At 43.3% G+C, this 19,413-nt stretch overlaps 1 protein-coding gene across 4 annotated transcripts in view; it reads left to right on the top strand.

Annotated features, from left to right (window-relative positions):
* The window catches only part of PARD3B (par-3 family cell polarity regulator beta), a 1,834,390-nt gene that overhangs the window by 1,265,563 nt on the left and 549,414 nt on the right, over positions 1–19,413 (top strand). For all 4 annotated transcript variants that reach the window (XM_033945029.1, XM_033945028.1, XM_033945030.1 and 1 more), the window contains one exon: positions 4,517–4,615. In XM_033945029.1, coding sequence (XP_033800920.1) covers positions 4,517–4,615 — 99 coding nt within the window. The remainder of the gene's footprint in view (positions 1–4,516; positions 4,616–19,413) is intronic.

Here is a 19,413-nt window from a genome sequence, read left to right as displayed (position 1 = left end):
AGATCCTTTTCTAAAACACCTTCAGAACCGAGTACATCTTGACTTGATTGGCTCAGTTCTGATCTTTGCATTGGTGAGGCCCGACTTTAGTGCAGGAAGAGCCAGGCGGAGCATACCTCGAGTGATTTCCTTCACTCGCCGGCTGCTCTCTCCTGTCGCTGCGGCTGTCCTCTCCTGCCAGGTCATTTGCGGTCAGAAAATCCGCGAATGACTGGAGGAACACTGTATTCTGTATATTATGCATATGCAATAAATGTTAGTCCCATCCATGCTTATTCCCTGTGAATACACACTTGGATCTGCACGCTAAGCTTGTTGTACATGTCATCCCCTCCCCCCCTTTATGAAGCCATGTTAGGGTAAAAGCTCTGATACTTATAGGGCTTCTTTTACAAAGTTGTGTTAGGGCCTTTACATGCTAAAATGCCATGCGCACTAGCCACTACCGCCTCCTCTTGAGCAGGGGGTTGTTTTTTGGGTAGCGCGCGCTATAGTGTGTGCGCTAAAAACATAGCGCACCTTTGTAAAAGGAGCCCATAGACTTCCTATGAATGTTGGCGCTAATACTGTCGCTACCAGCAATAGAAAAGCCTAACACGGTTTCATAAAAGGGGGCCTTAAAGAGTATTACTGAGTGTTAACCTTGCGTGTTCAAGTATACACTTACCCACATCAGTGCTAGTATTTTATAATTTTCAGGGTGCAAATGGTGCTGAAATTTTGGCACCAAATTATAGAATGAGTGGGGATAGTGATGAGTTAAATATCTGACTTCAAGGCTCTCTTCTGCTCTGGAGTCACTTGGCTAGTTGTTCTGGTAAGATAGAGAACTCTGCAGAAAACAGCATTTTGAATATAAATAAACCTCATTGTTACTCAGTTCCTGTTTCTGGTGTCTGTAATTCAGCTTTTGTTTATTAAGCTAATCTTTGTTGCTAATGGCTTTTGCTGGCATTATATATTGCTGCTTTATATCTCTTCTTCCTAAATAGTGGGGAGACCAAAGCACAGATCATTAAAAGAGAATGCAGGTAATTGTGAAATGTTTTTGTTTTAAGTGCAATGCTAAACCAGTCCATGTGAAAAAATAAAGCATACAAATAACATATATTTTCCTGAATGTTTTCAAGCTAGTAAAAACCTTTTTATCATTGCAGTACTTTAACTTGCACAATAGCATGAGATACAAAAGTTTCATAGAGCTTGATTAGTTCATTCTTCACGCCATCATGGACATTATTTCTGAGTAGAGTGTTTCCTCTTGAAATGAGGAGGGATGCTTTGAGTCATTTCTCATTTGAATCCCATCTGTAAGCATTTTGGGAATTTATATTCCTATAACTTGTATTGACTGAAGTAGAACTGCATGCCTTGGGATGTTTTCAGTGTATTATCAAAGTTCTTTGACATTCTCAGTCTTTGGGTACAAAGCTTATATTTTTCAAAATGGCTTCAGTTGTGCTGTCTTTGTTTGGGAGCCTTCCACTTTAAAGACCTACACTTGTCCTCTTCAGCTATAGGGATCCCAGTCATGAACTGAATTCATGTTTTTGTGGTCATATTGATAGTCCATTGAAATAACAAGATTGAGCATCTCCACTTGTCAACTTTCTGTCTGAGATGGAAGTATACCAAACTTCCCAAGTCATAAAGGAAATACCTCTACCTTTTACTTGGCAAGGAGTGTCATCCCAGAGAATGCTTCCAATCTGTACAGAAGCCTTAGAAGTGTGGGTGCAGAAAAGAATTACATGGAATCTATTCCTCCTTGCTTTATTCCTGTTGTATTTTATCTAATCAATTTGCAAAAGGAACACTCACAAAAAATAAAAATGAAGAAGATTTAGAGACCACCGGTTTGCATCTCGCCATCCACCTCACATATCTATCTTGATTGTATAACTATTTGCATCCAAGGCCGACTTAAGGGATGAAGCACTAGCTTAGGACACCCAAACCTAAGGGTGCCACAAACCTGCCTCATCCATTCCTCCTTTCCAGTAGCTGGATCTTGTTGCTTCCCTTTACTTCTCTGCTCATCCAAAGCTGCTGACAACAGCCTGTACCAGGGGTTTTGGAACAGAAAACAAGGCCCTTCCTATTTTTTGACAACAGAGGACTGGGGCTGAAGCTGGATATGGTGTGGGAATGGAGGCTAGGATTGGGACTGATGCTGAGGTTCAATTTGTGGCTGAGGCTAATGGAGTTGAGACTAAGGTGGCAGGGGGCTGATGCTGATGTTAAGAATGGGGCTAGAAGCAGGAAAGTACTGGCAGAGTAAGGAGGAAAGGGCAGAAGTTGAGAGTGTGAGACTTCAACCATTTCCTTCATAAAAGAAGAATCAGATTGGAGGAGCTGAGGCAGACAGAGGTTTATAGAGGAGGCCTGCAGGAACATAGTAGAGAAGTTCCATTTCCAGTCTGGCAGTCTCCATTGCCACAGAGGAGAAGTGTCACCTGAAGGCAGAGCATCACATGGAGAGGCAGAAAATGATCCTGTAGCTAGGACCTGCTTTCCTAGGGATGCAGTATCCTCTCGCACCAAGGATATATCCTCTGCAGCTTTTGCCGTGGAGGCAAAAGCTAGGTCAGCCACTTTAGTTAAAGATTTTTGAAGAAATTTTCTCTTATTTTTAGAGATGGTTTATCCAGAGCAGGACTGAGGCACAGTGGCCATTTGGTGAAACTTGCAATGCATCTACATGTGCCATTCATAGTTAGCCCGATACCTCTCACCAAAAATCTAGGACTGGTGGTACTTGTGCATTTTAACAGGAATTATGACATGGGGTTCTGCCTCAAAGCCCTATATCTTCATAAGACCTCATATACCCCCTCTTTTACAAAGCCCAATAGCACGGGCCACTGCAGTAACTGCTCTGAAGGGGCTCCGACAGCGACAGCTGCTAGCGTGGCTTTTTAAAAAGGGGGATAGAGATTTTCCTTCCATCTTCCTGATGTAGAATACCTCAGTTCATTGCAGCATTCATGGATTGTTACCTCATTAAAATGAATGTATCTGTTACCTAGATGACTAACTGGAAAACTGACTCGGGTACAGCTGAGATTGTAAGCCCTCTTGGATAGAAATAACATGTGAACCTGACTATAGCCTGGATTTGGAAATACTGTAGATAAGTAATTAAACCTAAAATCCAAATCCATATAAAGAAACTCAAGTGTTTATTACTCACTTACCCACTTATGTTTTGCTCTGATGGGGTATATGTCCATTTATTATTTATTCTTTAGTTCCTCTTTAGCAGAGGACAGGGCAAGAGTGTTCAAGGCAGGTGCTAACCTTCTTTCATACTGAAATAGATTTCCACAAAGTAGTCACTGGAATTTACAAACATTGCAAGAATGGATCAGAACTGTACAATCAGGAAAGCATAGCATTGTGTTACTTGAGATCTCTGTTTGAACATTTAAATGCATTCTACAGAGTAATTTCAATAAGACAGAATGGTAGCCACTAGTGCTACCTGATTCACGATTCAAATTGATTCATCGATTCACTTTGGGTGAATCGATTTGTTTGTAGAAAAGAACGAACTCACCGATTTAGAGACCCGTTCAGGCTTTCCCTCTACCGCTGAAAGGCCACATAGGAATTTGGGGAGAGGGGGAAGCTTAAAATTGGGGAGGGGGCTGGGGAGGGGAATATGGGCCCCTTTCTTTGGGGATGCTCTGGGCCTGGGGAAGCTCAGAATAGGGGGGGAGGGGGCTGGGGAGGAGGAATATGGGGCCTCTTTCTTTGGAAATGATCTGGGCCAGGGGAACTGAGAATTGGGGAGGGGGGGCTGGGGAGAAAAGGAGAGATGGTGGATCAGGGGATGGTGGGTCCATCGCTGCAGCTGTGGGGATGGAGATGAAACAAAGGAAAGATGCCAAACCTCCGGTTGATGGAAGGAAAATGGAAGGGGAGGACAAAGATGGCAGATGGATGGTTAGCACGGAGAAAGAAGGAGACCCTGGCAAGCGAGTTATCAGAAGACAACCAGAGCCTGGAACCAACATGATTTGAATAATGACCAGACAACAAAAGGTAGAAAAAAAATGTATTTTCTGTTTTATGATTGCAATATGTCAGATTTGAAATGTGTATCCTGCCAGAGCTGATGTTAGACTGCGAACGTGAGCTAGGATTTAAAAGAGAGAGGAAAAGTATTTTTTGTTTGTTTATTTTGTGTACACCACAGCACCAGTGTGGGTAGGAGAGGGCAAAGGGCAGGAGAATCAAATTGAAAAATTGATTAAATAGGCTGAATCAAATTGAATCAAATTTTTTTTCCTGAATCGGGCTGCACTAATAGCCACTGCTACCAGTCTTTGATGTGAATACCACTTTGTCCAAGTCTCCTGACCCACGCTTAAGGATATTACTTTTACAGCCAAATTTTTATGTTTTATAGTTTGTTTCCTATAAGATCAAATACAATTTCTGTATCTCATGTTCTGTGCTATTCTGATTTTTTCCTAACTAACTCTTTTTTCCCCATTCATACTTTAACTAGATTTGGTAAGAAGAAAGATGATAAAGGTGGAAAGGGTGAAGAGAAAGGAACCAGGACTCTGAAAGAAGAGGAACTGGAGAAGATGAAGGAACGTGAAAGGTACATTAGGAATTGTTTGCTATATTGAGGAGAACTCAAGGAATGTTTTGAGAGAAATTTTTCTACAGTAGATAATTAAAGGATATTTAAGAGAAAATGCAAGTACAATGGTAGAGAATTTTTTTTTTTTTTTTTAATAAATTTAGGTTATGTTTTGTCAATAGCAGCTTATGTTAAGTTACATTAAGGTATAACAGGTACTTACTTGTCCACAGAAAATTTGCTATCTAATATTATACCAGAGGCAATAAAGTGTTAAGCAGCAATACCAAAGGTGAACCACCCTAAAGAGTGAGATTTTTCAGGTGTTTTTATTTTTCAGTTTATAAATGTAGAAAAAAAATTTAAGTATCATATTGCTTTATGAATGAAAAAAGCAGCATAAAATGTGTGCTTATCTTTAGTGCTTCTGAAAGAATATAAGCAGAGTGGAGGTAATATGAGTTTTCAAAGGAATTGTCCAGGTAACTAAACAGTTAACTAGATAAATTCCTTGGGTTGAAAATTGCATTGACTAAAAGTCTGCATATAGGTTTCACAGTAATTCTTGGAGCAAGGAAAGGTGATGAGGTGCGGAGGCAAAGTATGCAGAAATATATGTTCAAATTTCTTCCTGTTGGTTGACTACCTGTCTTTTCCACTCACTGCCTCTCATAAAACAGTGATCAAAATTGATGCACTGAGGATCTAATGAATAAAAGAGCAAGCTTAAAAATGAGAGTGAGAGAGCTTTCAAATAAGTGTGACATATTCTTAATGAGTGAGACTGGGCATCTGAGTTAAGTGACTTATTTATGAATTGGGATTTTTTTTATTTTAACTGCCTTTATGAAGTAGTTGTATAGCCAGATCTGGTATTTTGGATGGGTCCCATAGTTAACTTGGATGGGCCCTTCTTCACCCTTGTACATTTATAAAATACTGAGGGTTTTAAAACTCCCCCTTAGTCCCATCCCATCCCACATCCTATCTACCCCCACCTGCGGACTAGTAGCAACTCCCTTCTCTTAAACATTCCATCCCAGTGTACTTCAGGGGTATAGCCAGTGGCTGCAGCAACTCATTTTCACTGCCTTCCCATCCTGCAGCCTTTTCTCTACTATGCAATTAAACAACCCTTTAGAACAATCATAATAAAAATATAACAAATTAGCAGAGTGCATGTGATACATCACAGCAAGCAATGTGGAAAGGCCTTTCATATAACACAGATATGATGAACAAGTCTCTACAAAACAAGTTACATCCCTGATTAGGCACCTGTTAGAATAATCAAATAGCATAGAAAAGATGTTCATCGTGTTAATAAAATACAGAGGAACTTTGGTTTACGAGCATAATTTGTTCCAAAAGCATGCTCGTAAACCATATTTCTCGTATATCAAAGCGAGTTTCCCCTTAGGAAGTAAGGGAAACTCGCTTGAATGGTTCCACCACCCCCCTCCCCGCAGCCACCGGCGCTGCTCCACCCCACCCCACCACATCCCCAAAAGACACTCCCATCCCCGAGGCCACTGATGCGCTCCCAGCATCACCCCCCCTCACAAACGCTGCCCCCCCACGAACCGGCATCGCCCCCCCTCATGAACGCCCGCCCACCCAAACTGAAGCCTTACCCCATCTGGCACCGGCACGCAGTACCAACCCACAAGAGGTGCCAGTGCTGATGCCTGAAGATTGTGCTGCTTGCCAGACAGGGCCTTGAGCATCTGCACATGCTCAAGGCCTTCTGGCTCCCGCCTTTTTCTGAGATTCTCCAGATGGGGATAAGGCTTCAGTTTGGGCAGGAGGGCGTTCGTGAGGGGGGGGTGATGCCAGTTTGCAGGCAGGGGGACTCGCAAATGGAGCAAATGCTTGGTTTGTGAATCACGATTTGCGAAAATGTTTTGCTCGTCTTGCAAAACACTTGTAAACCATGTTACTCGCAAACCGAAGTTTGACTGTACAGTGAAACATCTTAATAGACAATAGAGTGGGCATATATAGTTGAGACATAGTTAGACAAGCTGGGTAGGACAAAATCATGGGATAGCTAAAGGAGAGAGAGAGAGAGAATGCACTATCTTTGATTAATTGGTCATCAAAACAGTAATAAACTTGTCCACTATTTTGTGTACAACCCTTGTAAATATTTGTTTTTAATCAGGATCCTCAGCGGCACCACTTAGAGCTCAATTTGTCTCATTGCTCTAAGTTTTACGTGCCAACTCGTCATCGGGTCCCACTTTTTCCTTATAATCTTATTTGTCGATTTAATTATGACTTTGACTTGTATGTGTGTTAACTTATTTTAAAAGTACTTTAAGCATATACTTAGTTTAGATCATGTGGTCTCTGGCTAGGGATTTAAGTGCCAACATGTTTCGCTTTCTCAGCTTTATCAAGGCTTAAGCCCTAACTATTATACCGCCAGGAACTGTGACTACTAAGTCTTCAGGTTTATATAGCGCTCATTGTTCATCTGAGCGGTGTACAATTTTAAAAGAAGGGAAAAAATTAAAACAAATTATTTATAAAAGCAAGACATAATAATGACATATAGGGTACAGATAAGTAAATATTAAAGAGAATTGGGGATGAATTACATAGTCTTGATAAAAAAAGAAGGGGAAGGGAAAATACAAAAGGATTAAGGGGGAAGGGGGAAGGGTGGGGTGAAAAAGCTTAAATCTGTCAGTGAGCAACCATCTTGCTACTGTATTAATTAGATTTTAGGAACTGTCTTAGGGCTAGATTCACTTACCTCCTTTCCTTGACCAATCCATGCAGACCCGACCAATTCACAACACCCAAAAATTAAAATGAGGGCGATTGGAGGAAGGCCCCCCTTGGACCGCACTGATCATTAGTGTGTAATCCCAATGCATCTGTAGATGGTCTGCGCATGCATCTAAGAACTGTGACTTCTTTTTTTAATTTTTTTTTTTAATTTTTACTAGCTCAGCGAGCCCGTGGTTTTAACCCACTTTAAACCTGCGGGTTAAAACCACGGGCTTGCAGTGTGGGTAAGGGAAGCAGAGTGGGGGCGGCAGGAGAGATTCGGTGTGAGAGCAGGGCAGCGAGTTGGGGCAGCAGGCAGGAGAGATTTGGGGTAAGAGCAAGGCGGCCAGAGCAACAGATTGGGGCAGAGAGGAACAGGAGATTGGGGCAGAGATCCAGAGTCGGCGCAGCCGAGAGCAGGGCAAGATGGGGCAGAGAATTGAGAGCGGGGCAGAGAGGACAAAGAGAGAAATATTTTTGTTGGGGCAGCAGAGAGCAGGGCAGAGAGCAGGGCAGCAATGAAGCTGGAGAGTCGGAAAGGATGTTTGCGACTGGTCCCCAGCAGTCGCTTCTTGTGTTGATTCTCCAGCCCAGTCGGTTTGCAAGATTTCTATAGTGAATCACATTCCTGCCTACTTTGCATGCTGTTCCCCTCATTTGCATGCACGGATCAGAATCGGATCGGCAGAGAGGTAAGTGAATCGGGCCGGAGTATAATCGGGTCGCAAACCGATCGGTACGCGATTGGTTTGCTTAGTGAATCTAGCCCTTAGTTTCTACTCATATGCTTCATTGAATAGAAATGTGCACATAATATGCTGCACTTATTTAAGTGTCTTTATAAAATTAGCCTCCAGAAAGTAGTGGTAAAGTCGTACACCAATACTTCTATGTGCATTTTAGAACATTCATGTGCTAATTCCAAATTCTCCCTCCAGGAGCTATACATGCTGAGAGGCTATTGGCACATGCTACTGCTTACACACATACCCTTGACGATTTTACAGCAGCCTATTTCTGTGGGCTAAATGCTGGTATGTCTGAAGAAATGTTACATATAAAGCCTGTCTTATACATGAAAAAGACCATTCATGGCAACAAGACAGTGTGTATAGTGTGCCACATGTAGTCATGGTTTAGGAAGAGCAAGGCATGCATTTTATTTTAAAGGGCAATTTTATAATCTAGGTGTCTGCCTTTATGTGTTGGTTATGTAAAGAGATATTTAGAATTCTAGCACTTATGTATATATGTGTGTATATACCTGTTTAAGTGCCAGCAGGATACCTAAATGCTATTCTAATCTAATCGCTCTATGCCTAAATAGGTTCAAGGTGACGTACAATTTTAATGTTAGGCAAAAAGAAGTAAGGAGATAGTAAGCAAGAGGAGGAGAGGGAGGGGTGATGACAGTCTTCTACAGGGAAGTATAGAGAAGATATTAGAAGTACAGTTTACATTGGCTGAGGATGAAATTTTTGAGTTACAACATATACTTGGTTAATTTACCATAGGGTGAATTTGCAAAGGAAAGGGGGGTGCACTTAAGGAAGAGTATAGACAAGACTCCAAATTCAGGACCAGATTCAGTATATGGTACCGAAAATTGGGTGCTCAAGAAATTAAGCTCTGAACAGTATCTTATAAAGGGCACTATTGAATGAGTACCTTTACAAAATAGTGTGTAGTGCTGGGGTCCATGCTCAACTCTGGGAGCAAGGATTAATATCAACTCAAATCAGGTACTAATCCTGGCACCCAAGCTGGGCGCATATCTGCCGTATTCTGTAACTGCGTGTATCTTAAGGGAACATCCATGTCCCTCCCGATAATCCCCATTTGCAGATCCATGCTGAAACACTTAGGCACTATTCTATAAATATGTTTTCACACAGATGTAACATTTTGTTCTTTCGTTCTTTAAAATATTTATAGCCTGCTTTATTGCATAGTTCTAGATAGGATACAAAATCAAAACATACATAATGAGTCTAATATTCAATGCTATTTCGAAGTGAGGGAACAGCTCCCAGCCATCTAAATAGCACATCGCTGGCTATTCACTGATATTCAGTGGGGGATAGCTGGCTATCTCATGTTCAATATCCAATTTAGCGGACTGGCTAGTGACTGGCTTTATCACATGATAAAGACGGCAATTGCCAATATTCAGCATCTCACTGGCTATGTTTCGTAGCCAAAGGTAACCATTGAATACTGGCATAACCGGCTATGTCTCAGTTGGCTCAAAATAGGTCAGAAATTCAATGCTGGTGGCCAGATATTGCGCCGGCATTGAATTTTGGTTTTGCTGTGGACCATGGGAGATCACCGGCAATCTCCCGCAGTCTGAATATGAGCCTGAATATCAATAAACATCAAAAACAACAGACTAACAGAATAAACTGATCTTTACAACAGTAATTAGAACTATCAATTATGATCCGTTTTCGTGCGTTGTTTTCAATGCGGAAGTAACAACTAACATTAGGCATTCTAACATGAGGGGGATTCTCTAAATGTTATGTTAATTTCCATTTCAGATGGTGTTTACTAAGTGCCTACCAGCACCTAAACAAAAGGCACCAGAATTGCACCTCCAGAGGCCTCTACTGGTATCTAATGCCACTTCAGGCATGGCTAATGCCGGAAGTGGTGTTAGGCGTTGGCAGGCGTCTCTGAAGACACAATTCACATCAAAGATAGGCGCCGGAAATGCAGGCCTGGAAAGCCATGGCTTACATTTATGGCACCTATCTTTTCCAGAGGCACGATTCAATAACCAGCGCCATTACGTGATTGACACGTGATCAGCGTCGACTGACAATTGCACCAGTTACAGAATCCTGGCCTTTGTATATAATCTGGGGGTGGGGGATGGTTAAGTGACTAACTTTCAAAATGCTAAGTTACATGTATCCCTGTATATTTAGGTGCCTGTGTTATGCTGGCTATATAGTTAGTGTAAATGCAGGTGTCTAAAAATGATAGGTGGGTTGATACCGGGTTACACTTGTATTCTATAATGGGACCTGGACACCCAGGTTTTCTCAAAGAATTAGGTTCCTGTTAGACATCTCTGGGGTCCTAATGCACACTTCAGTGCTGGTTAGATTTGCATGCTACTCCTCTTGGTTCCAGTAGTTCATTTTATAAAGATATGTATGTATACTCTTATGTTGTTATAAAATAGGTTTAAAACAGGCCGCTATTTGGACTTCTCACCTAGTAATTGTGCCATAAAATTAGACTCCCACACTCCTACAGCAGGAGTGTTACAATATTAGCACTGTCATTATTTTGATTATACTTGACATATAAATATAATTGAGCGTAACAAAAACTCTTGTTGACAGTAACTAAACATGGTTTTGTTTTTCACTTTAAGTGCTTAGCCCTGGCCTTTGAAAGGTATGTTCAGATACACAAACCAGTTCAAACATGAAAATAATTTGTTAATTTAAAATGGAGATACATTTCACCCTCGAAAAAAGGAGACTGTGGGGGGATATAATAGAGACTTTTAAAATGCTAAAAGGATTTGACATGATAGAGCAAGAAACATCGTTATTCACTTTGTCAAATGTGACATGGACAAGAGGTCATGGACTGAAACTGAGGGGCAGCAGGCTCAGGACAAATGTCAGGAAGTTCTGTTTCGCACAGCGAGTGGTGGACGCTTAGAATGCTCTCCTGGAGGAGGTTGTGACGGAGACTACCATTCTGGGTTTCAAGCGCAAGTTAGATGCACACCTCTTTGCAAAACACATTGAGGGATATGGGTAATCAGGTTCTCCATCTGGGAGCACCTGACTTGGCCTCCGTGTGTGCGGGTCGCCGGACTAGATGGACCTAGGGTCTGATCTGGTGAAGGCGTTCTTATGTTCTAACCAACCATGACTTGGATAAATAAGAACAAACTAAGTGTAGAGGAAGTTACTGACTTCAAGAGATCTAGACAAAGTTTTTGTTCTAGGATGAAATTCCTTGGATGAGAATTTGTGAGCACATAGGAGTGTCTAATTTATTTCAACAGTAGGCCACATGATCAGAAATCCATATGTTTACAGGTTGTACATATTTTAGCCTGTAATCACAGGACTGATACTCACATGATAGTATGGATTTCTTCTGAAATTGACTTAATTGACTTTTTTTTTTTTTGTCGCCGGCCCTCTGCACCGAGGAGAGGAGCGTGGGAGCCCTGCTCCGCCCACCTCCCGATCCAGCAGGAGAGCCCATCTTTAAAAACAGCCGCACCAGCGGCGTGCAGCCTTTTGTCGCCGGCCCTCTGCACCGAGGAGAGGAGCGTAGGAGCCCTGCTCCGCCCCCCTCCCGATCCAGCAGGAGAGCCCATCTTTAAAAACAGCCGCACCAGCGGCGTGCAGCCTTTTGTCGCCGGCCCTCTGCACCGAGGAGAGGAGCGTGGGAGCCCTGCTCCGCCCCCCTCCCGATCCAGCAGGAGAGCCCATCTTTAAAAACAGCCGCACCAGCGGCGTGCAGCCGCTCAGCGTGCCGACAAAGGCGCACGACAAAGGCGCGTGCGCCTTAGCTCGCGCCTTTGCGAAGCGTCTGTGCGAGGCGCCTGAGGGGAAGCACCAGACTTTCCAATCAGGTAACCAAACTAGAGAATGACACGGGGAGCGATCCCCGCAGGGAGCTGCGGCGTGGCTGCGGTTTGGCTGCGGGTTATGGAGACTCCAAAGCCAAATCGCCGCAGACACGGGGACAAAAGTTTTCACCGCCCGCAAAAACGGTGAAAAGATTTGTCCCCGCAAGCCAATGTACCCCCTTCTAGGAACCGCTATTTACCTGTGTTTCACCGTGCTCCTCATTTGTCAGATCAACCCTTCCTGCCAATAGAACCCGCCCCCCCCCCGACGATCGCCGGCAGGAAGGTGCTCAGCCCTTCATGCCGACAGAACCAGCCCTCCCCAACGATCGCGGCAGGAGGGTACCCATCCCCTCCTGCCTACCCCAACAGCCCCCCCGACGATCGCAGCAGGAGGATATCCAACCCCTCCTGCCAGCTCCCCAACAGCCCCCCTATGATCACTGGTAGGAGGGTGCCCAACCCCTCCTGCCGGCACCCCCCAACGGCCCCCTATATCGCCAATAGGAGGGTGCCCAACCCCTCCTGCCGGACCCTCTCCCAACAAACCCCGCCATCCCGAAACACCATTCTTAGTCTTACTTTCCAAGTTGGACCGGACAGCTCCTCGCTCGTCTGGCCAGCAGGCCTGCCTCCGTCCAAATGAGGCGGGCCCGCCCCTCCCCTCCCCTGCCTAACCCACAGGATCCTAGGGCCTGATTGGCCCAAGCACCTAAGGCCCCTCCTATAGCGGGAGTGGCTTTAGGTGCCTAGACCAATCAGGCCCTAGGATCCTGTGGGTTGGGCAGGGTAGGGGCGGGCCCGCCTCATTTGGACGGAGGCAAGCCTGCTGGCCATACGTGTGAGGAGCCGTCCGGTGCAACTTGGAAAGTAAGACTAAGGGGGTTCCGGGGTGGGAGGGTTCGTTGGGGGGGGTCCAGCAGGAGGGGTTGGGTGCCCTCCTGCCGTGATCGCTGGGGGGAGGGGAGACTTGCAGCCATAGCCGCGGTCACTATGCTAATCACGGCAGGGAGATCTTTGCCGCGATTAGGTACAGCGGCCGCGTCTACTTACCATGTAGGCTAACATTGTAAGCATTTAAAGTACATGTCGTGTTTGTTTTTGCATTGCTAGCCCCAGGGGTGGTGGAAGATTAGTGATTGAAAAATTGTATGAAAAATAACTATTTTAAATTTAGTGATCAAAATGTGTCAGTTTTGAGAATTTATATTAATTAATTTTTTCTCTGCGTGTTTTGTTTTTGTATAGTTATAAACTAATATTTAACTAAGTTTTAAAGTTTTAAAGAATGTTTCCTTTATACGTAAATAAAGAAAAGTATATAAAATCGTACCCGTTTGAGGCTTTTATGTATGCAGCGGTGACGGTGACGGGGCGGTGAATGGGGTTGCAGTGGCGGTGACGGGGCGGTGAATGGGGTGGCAGTGGCGGTGACGGGGCGGTGAAGGGAATGGCGGTGACGGGGCGGTGCAGAGGATGGTGAGACGGGGACGGGGCGGTGACGGGGACCAATTTTTTCACCGTGTCATTCTCTAAACCAAACCCTCAACACTTAAACCCTCAGTGACATTGGCCAATATCCACAATTGGGCCACCTCACCAAACCGGTGCTGACACAAACTGGTCACCTTCAGCGGAAAACCGGAACCTCCAATCCAGACAGACCTACGCATCTATCAACCCAGGCATTTCCAGACAAATACTGTTTTGTTTTTCTCCCTGTCACCCTCCCTCTCCCTAATCTCACCCACCTTCCCCCTAGAACCCTCCATGCCTCTTCCTCTTAATCAAGATAATCCCCTCCTCCCCACCGGAGATCTGAGCCATGGCTCTACCAAACTCCCATCAATGCGCACTGTTGCTCCTACTCTATCTTGTCTGCATCAGAATCTGTACAGCCAACCCATTATACCCATCTCCAATACCAATTCACTACACTTCACACCGTGAGGCCAAGCCCAAGCTCCCACCATTCCCACCATATAAACCATACGACCACCCAGAGGTAGGTCCACTTCCTACCCCAACGCCACCGTCCCCCCACACTCCTTCCAAGCCCCGCACTACAAAACAACGGTCACTAAAAAAACTAGCCTACTCCCACTACTTTCCAAATGAAGTCACCACCCACCAGAACCTACGAGGCTTCTACCTAAACATAAGATCGATGAGGAACAAATCCATCTTGATCAAGGATTGGCTGAACGAAATTAACCCGGACTTTTTTCTACTCACAGAAACCTGGCTACTGTCAGATAGCGACATCATTATCAAAGATTCTCTTCCCCCTAGAGTTAGAACTCTAGCCAGAACCTGGGGAAGGAGAGGAGGATTAGCAATAATCTACAGAGATTACTTAAATTGCACCGTTCTTAACTCTGAATCCTCGCCCAACTTAGAGATATTATCAATATCGCTAACCTCAAAATCCCTAACAGCCTCCCTGGCAACTATTCTGTTCTATGTCCCACCAAAAAAATGGAACCTAGCCAAGGAGGACTTCGCGGAATTTTTAATAACCAACTCACTAGCAAGCCCATACAACTTACTATGTGGTGATATCAATATTCACCTAGAACAAACAGACCAACCAGAAATATCAGATTTTTGGTCACTCATCTCTCAATTAGGCTACTTCATACCACCCCCAACCAAAACCCATCAAAAAGGTCATCAGTTAGACCTGGTGACTTTCTCCTCTAAAGAACCAATCAACCCCAAACTCTGCTGGAAAGAAGATAATTGGTCAGATTCCCTATGGTCTGACCATAGACTATGTAACTTCACTATTGACTGCCAGCAAAGACCTAACATAAATAATAAAACAAGAACTAATAAAACCCACACTTCCAGAGGTAAGATCGACCCACTAGAATTCTGGTCCCACTATGAGAACATCACTATTCAGAATGCAGAAACAGATCAATTCATGTCCTCATGGACCAAAGACAGCACTAATATTCTAAACAAAATTGCCCCCTTAAAAACCCGCAGAATTAGAAACACAAATCTAGAGGGATGGTTTGATTCTGAGCTACTACTGCTAAAGAGAGACCTAAGAAAGTCAGAAAGATTATGGTCTAAATCTGGTACTCAGGAGCACAGGGTTGTGTGGAGATCAAAAGTAAAAATCTACAAAAACCTCACCAAGGAAAAACGAAAAAATTTATACGCCCAAAAAATAGGAAACGTGACAAACAACAGTAGAAACCTTTTCAACCTGGTCAACGACCTCTACAACCTTGAGACACTCACTGACACCCAGGAGGAATCTACTCTAACAGCCAGCACCCTAGCAGACTTCTTCAATTTCAAAATACAAAAATTAAGATCATCAATAACGCCCCCTGCCAATCCCCACGAGTACTTTCCTATCCTCAATGACACAAACACATCCAACTGTGATCTAGGGTCCAAAACCGACCTAAGTTGGAACCATTTCACAGCCATAGACTGGCAATCCTTTAACAAATACTACAACAAATACAATAACTCCTACTGCAGACTGGATATGTGCCCCCCAAATGTCATGAAAACTGCCCCAATCCACATCAAAGCCAACATGCTGACATGGGTCAACGCTCTACTATCCGCCGGAAACTTTCCAGCAGAGCAAGGCCACATCTTGATAACTCCAATTATAAAAAACTCAAAAGAACCTCCCAACATCCCATCTAATTACAGACCTATCGCCAGCATCCCGCTAGTCACCAAAATAACCGAAGGGGCAGTAAATGCTGAACTCACCACATACCTGGACAAATTCGACATCTTACACAACAACCAATCAGGCTTTCGCTCTGGCCACAGCACCGAAACCATCATAGCCTCTCTACTCGACTATCTGCACTTACTCTTCAGCCAGGGTTCCAGCGCCCTAATCTTGCAACTTGACCTAAGCAGTGCTTTCGACCTAGTCGACCACACCACTCTCCTAAACTCCCTTGCGCACATCGGCATCTCCGGACAGGTTCTCAGCAGGTTCAACGGGTTTCTAAAAAATAGATCTTACAGAGTGATCAAGAACGACTCTTTCTCCCACAGTTGGGACAATTCTTATGGTGTTCCCCAGGGCTCACCACTATCCCCCACCCTATTCAACATCTATCTCGTCTCCCTGGGAAACCTCCTGCACAGCTTCAAGCTCAAATTCTTCATTTACGCAGACGACATCACAATAATCATCCCACTAACCAGTTTCACCCTAGAGCTGCTTAACTCTATATCACACCTACTCAGGCAGATAGAACTCTGGATGCTATCCTATAGATTAAAACTAAACGCTGACAAAACTAAATTCTTCCTGGCCTCCCCCAACGATAAAATCAAAGATACCTCAATTCAAGTGAATGGATTGGACTTCCCCCTAGAACAAACCCTAAAAATACTAGGAGTCACCCTAGACAAACACCTTTCCCTTGAGAAGCACACTGATCTTACCGTCAGGAAAAGCTTCTCAGTGCTCTGGAAACTCTGCACCATAAAAAAATACTTTGATGACAACTCATTCCGACTGTTAGTACAATCCTTCATTCTCAGCAACCTCGATTATTGCAACATCATTTACCTAGGCTCCATGAAGAAAACCACCAGGAGACTAAAACTGATTCAGAACACGGCCTAAACAAATGGGAACATATCACCCCTTACTACCATAAACTGCACTGGCTACCATTCGAATCCAGAGTACTGTTCAAGTTCGCATGCCTCAGCTACAAAACGGTGTTTGGTCTATCCCCAAGCTACCTCATCCCCCACTTTAAATTAGATCACAACAATAAGAACTCTCGCAGAATTCATCTATTCGCCTTCCCCTCCCTAAAACTATGTCAACTCAAACGATTCGTCGACAAAACCTTCTCCTTCCAGGCGGCCAAACTAAACTCATGGCTTGCCCAAATTATACTTGATGCCCCCACTTACCTGGACTTCAGAAAAAAACTCAAAACTCACTTATTCCATGGACAGAATCCCTAACACTCCCACTCGCTCCTTCTACTCCCTTCAATACACATGAACCTCCACCTTCCCCTCCTAATGTACCCTCCAAACCAACTAACTTCACTGACCGGTATTTTTCCCTCCTATTGTACACGCTTGTATATTTCTATTGTACTCCATTGTATATTCTGTCAACTTCATTGACCTGTACACCCCAAAAAAATGTTAATTCTTGTCAACTTAAATGACATGTTCATTCCAAAAAATGTTAATTCCCAATGTTATTTTCTTTTGTAATATTATTAATTGCTGTGAACCGCCTAGAACTCTCTGGGTATGGCGGTATACAAAATAAAGTTATTATTATTAAAATCCACCAATTACCTTTTTAATGTATCAACATTACATATACTAGCTAATTTTGTCAAATACATATTTTGCCAAAAATTTCAAATGACTTGCATTTATTGAATGCCCCTGCGGTAGGTAGACACTCGCCATTCTTGACTTCATAATTTGCCTTCACAGACTGCAATGGTATAACCTTTTTATTTATTTATTTTTAAGTACCAGAAAATCCCCAACAGCTCAGTCATTAGAATCCTGCGGTGTGATGAAGAACAATCCAAACTCAATTGAGAAAGGGTAAAAGAAACAAGCAAAAAAATTTAGACCAGATGCTGCCTTAATATATAATTAGACACAGATAACACCATTAGCACTGTGAGAAAGAAAAGGCTTATATCAGCCACTCTGATTAACTGCTTACAGCCTAGATTAGGAGCTGTGGATAGTAATGCATTATTCAATATTGGGGGAAGGAGAGGAATAGAATGTGGGAATAGAAGATTGAGGAAGATGAAGAAAAAGATTTAAAATGATGAGAGTAGGATATTTCCCCAGAACAGGCAATAAAACAGAGAGACATGAAAAAAAATTGTTTGCAAAATACAGCAAAACAGTATCACAGTTAAGTTTCTCTAGTTATGTAGAAATAAAGATAAAGTATGATCCATGGCATAGCTTTTTATTGGACTGTTTAATAAATTTCTGACTAGCTTTTAAGAGAACAATGATCTTGTCATAATAGTTTATTGAAATCTTCATAAATAAAAGTAATGCAGACAAATGATAAATCCATGTAATACACAGAGCAAATGCGGTATGAAGCCGAAACGGTCTATGTTTCAGTCATAAATAACCTTCTTCTGGGGTTCTAAGGAAATATGTAGACGTTTGAATGAATGTAATGATAATCTTCAAAATGAGGAGATGAATGGTGATGAACATGTGCATGATGAAAATATTCAAAATGAGGAGACTATAGTGATACGCTTGTTCAAAATAGTCATAATGATGTGTATGGTGAACCCAAAGTAGTGCACATGCTTTTGATAGTGATTTAAGATGGAGAGCGGTGATCTAAACCTGGCTTTCCTTCAAGCAGAACAAAGAGCCATCTTTAAGTTAAATACCATTTCTTTATTTGGCTTGAACTCAGACTTTGAATTGATTAATTTCTCATTGGCTCAACATAAACTGCCTCCTAACAAAACTAATTTAAAATCTATGTGCTTCAAAATAATGTACCACTATGTTTTATAATATACCCTTATGTTGTATGATCCTTCATGCATGCCATCATACCCAAGATGACATATAATACTGTATTTTCATGTATCTTCATGTTCATATATCTCAAGTGCTTTACTGCTAATCATGGAAAATTATTGTATTCAATTGCACATTTTATTTGTCTTATGGTTTTACATCTTAATTTGGGGGTATATTTTGATACTCCTATAGATTGCATATCCTGTTTATTTTCAACTTTTATTATTTACCATATTTTTCACTCCATAAGACACACCCTAGATTTAGAGAAGGAAAACAAGAAAAAAACATTCTAAACCAAATTCTCCCTGCCAGGCTCTGCACTCAACCCCACACTCCTTGCCAGGCTCTGTACCCTGTCCCCCCTCTGGTGGTCTAGTGCAGGGGTGCCCAACGCGTCGATCGCGATCGACCAGTAGCTCAGGAAGGCAACGCGAGTCGATCGCGGAGCCCATCCCGGGCTCTGTGATAGACTCATGTTGCCGTCCGGATCTACGGGCCGATCAGCCTTCCTCTCCAGTGTTCTCCCTAGGGCCTTTTAGCTGGGCGGTCTGCCCAGCTGTCATCTGCCGCTGCTGAACATTAAAAAAAACCCCAAAAAACCGGCTTGGAGATTTCAGCCCGTAGCGAACTTATGCTCCGGGCTCTAACGTGTACGTGCCGACCTCTCTTCTCTTCCCTCCGAAACCGGAAGTTATGTCCGGGGGGGGGAGGGGAGAAGGGAAGCCGGCACGCACATGTTGAGAGCCCTGAAGCAAGCGTTCGCTACGGGCTAATGCGGGAGACAGGTTAGTGAAGCATTTGTTCTTCCTGCCGGGTCCTGCCTACTTTCTGTTTCCGCGAAGGCAGGACCCGGCAGCATTTCCCCCAA

This window comes from Geotrypetes seraphini, chromosome 5 (assembly GCF_902459505.1).
Source record: "Geotrypetes seraphini chromosome 5, aGeoSer1.1, whole genome shotgun sequence".
Lineage (NCBI taxonomy): Eukaryota > Metazoa > Chordata > Amphibia > Gymnophiona > Dermophiidae > Geotrypetes > Geotrypetes seraphini.
This window is presented reverse-complemented; position numbering and strand designations above follow the sequence as displayed.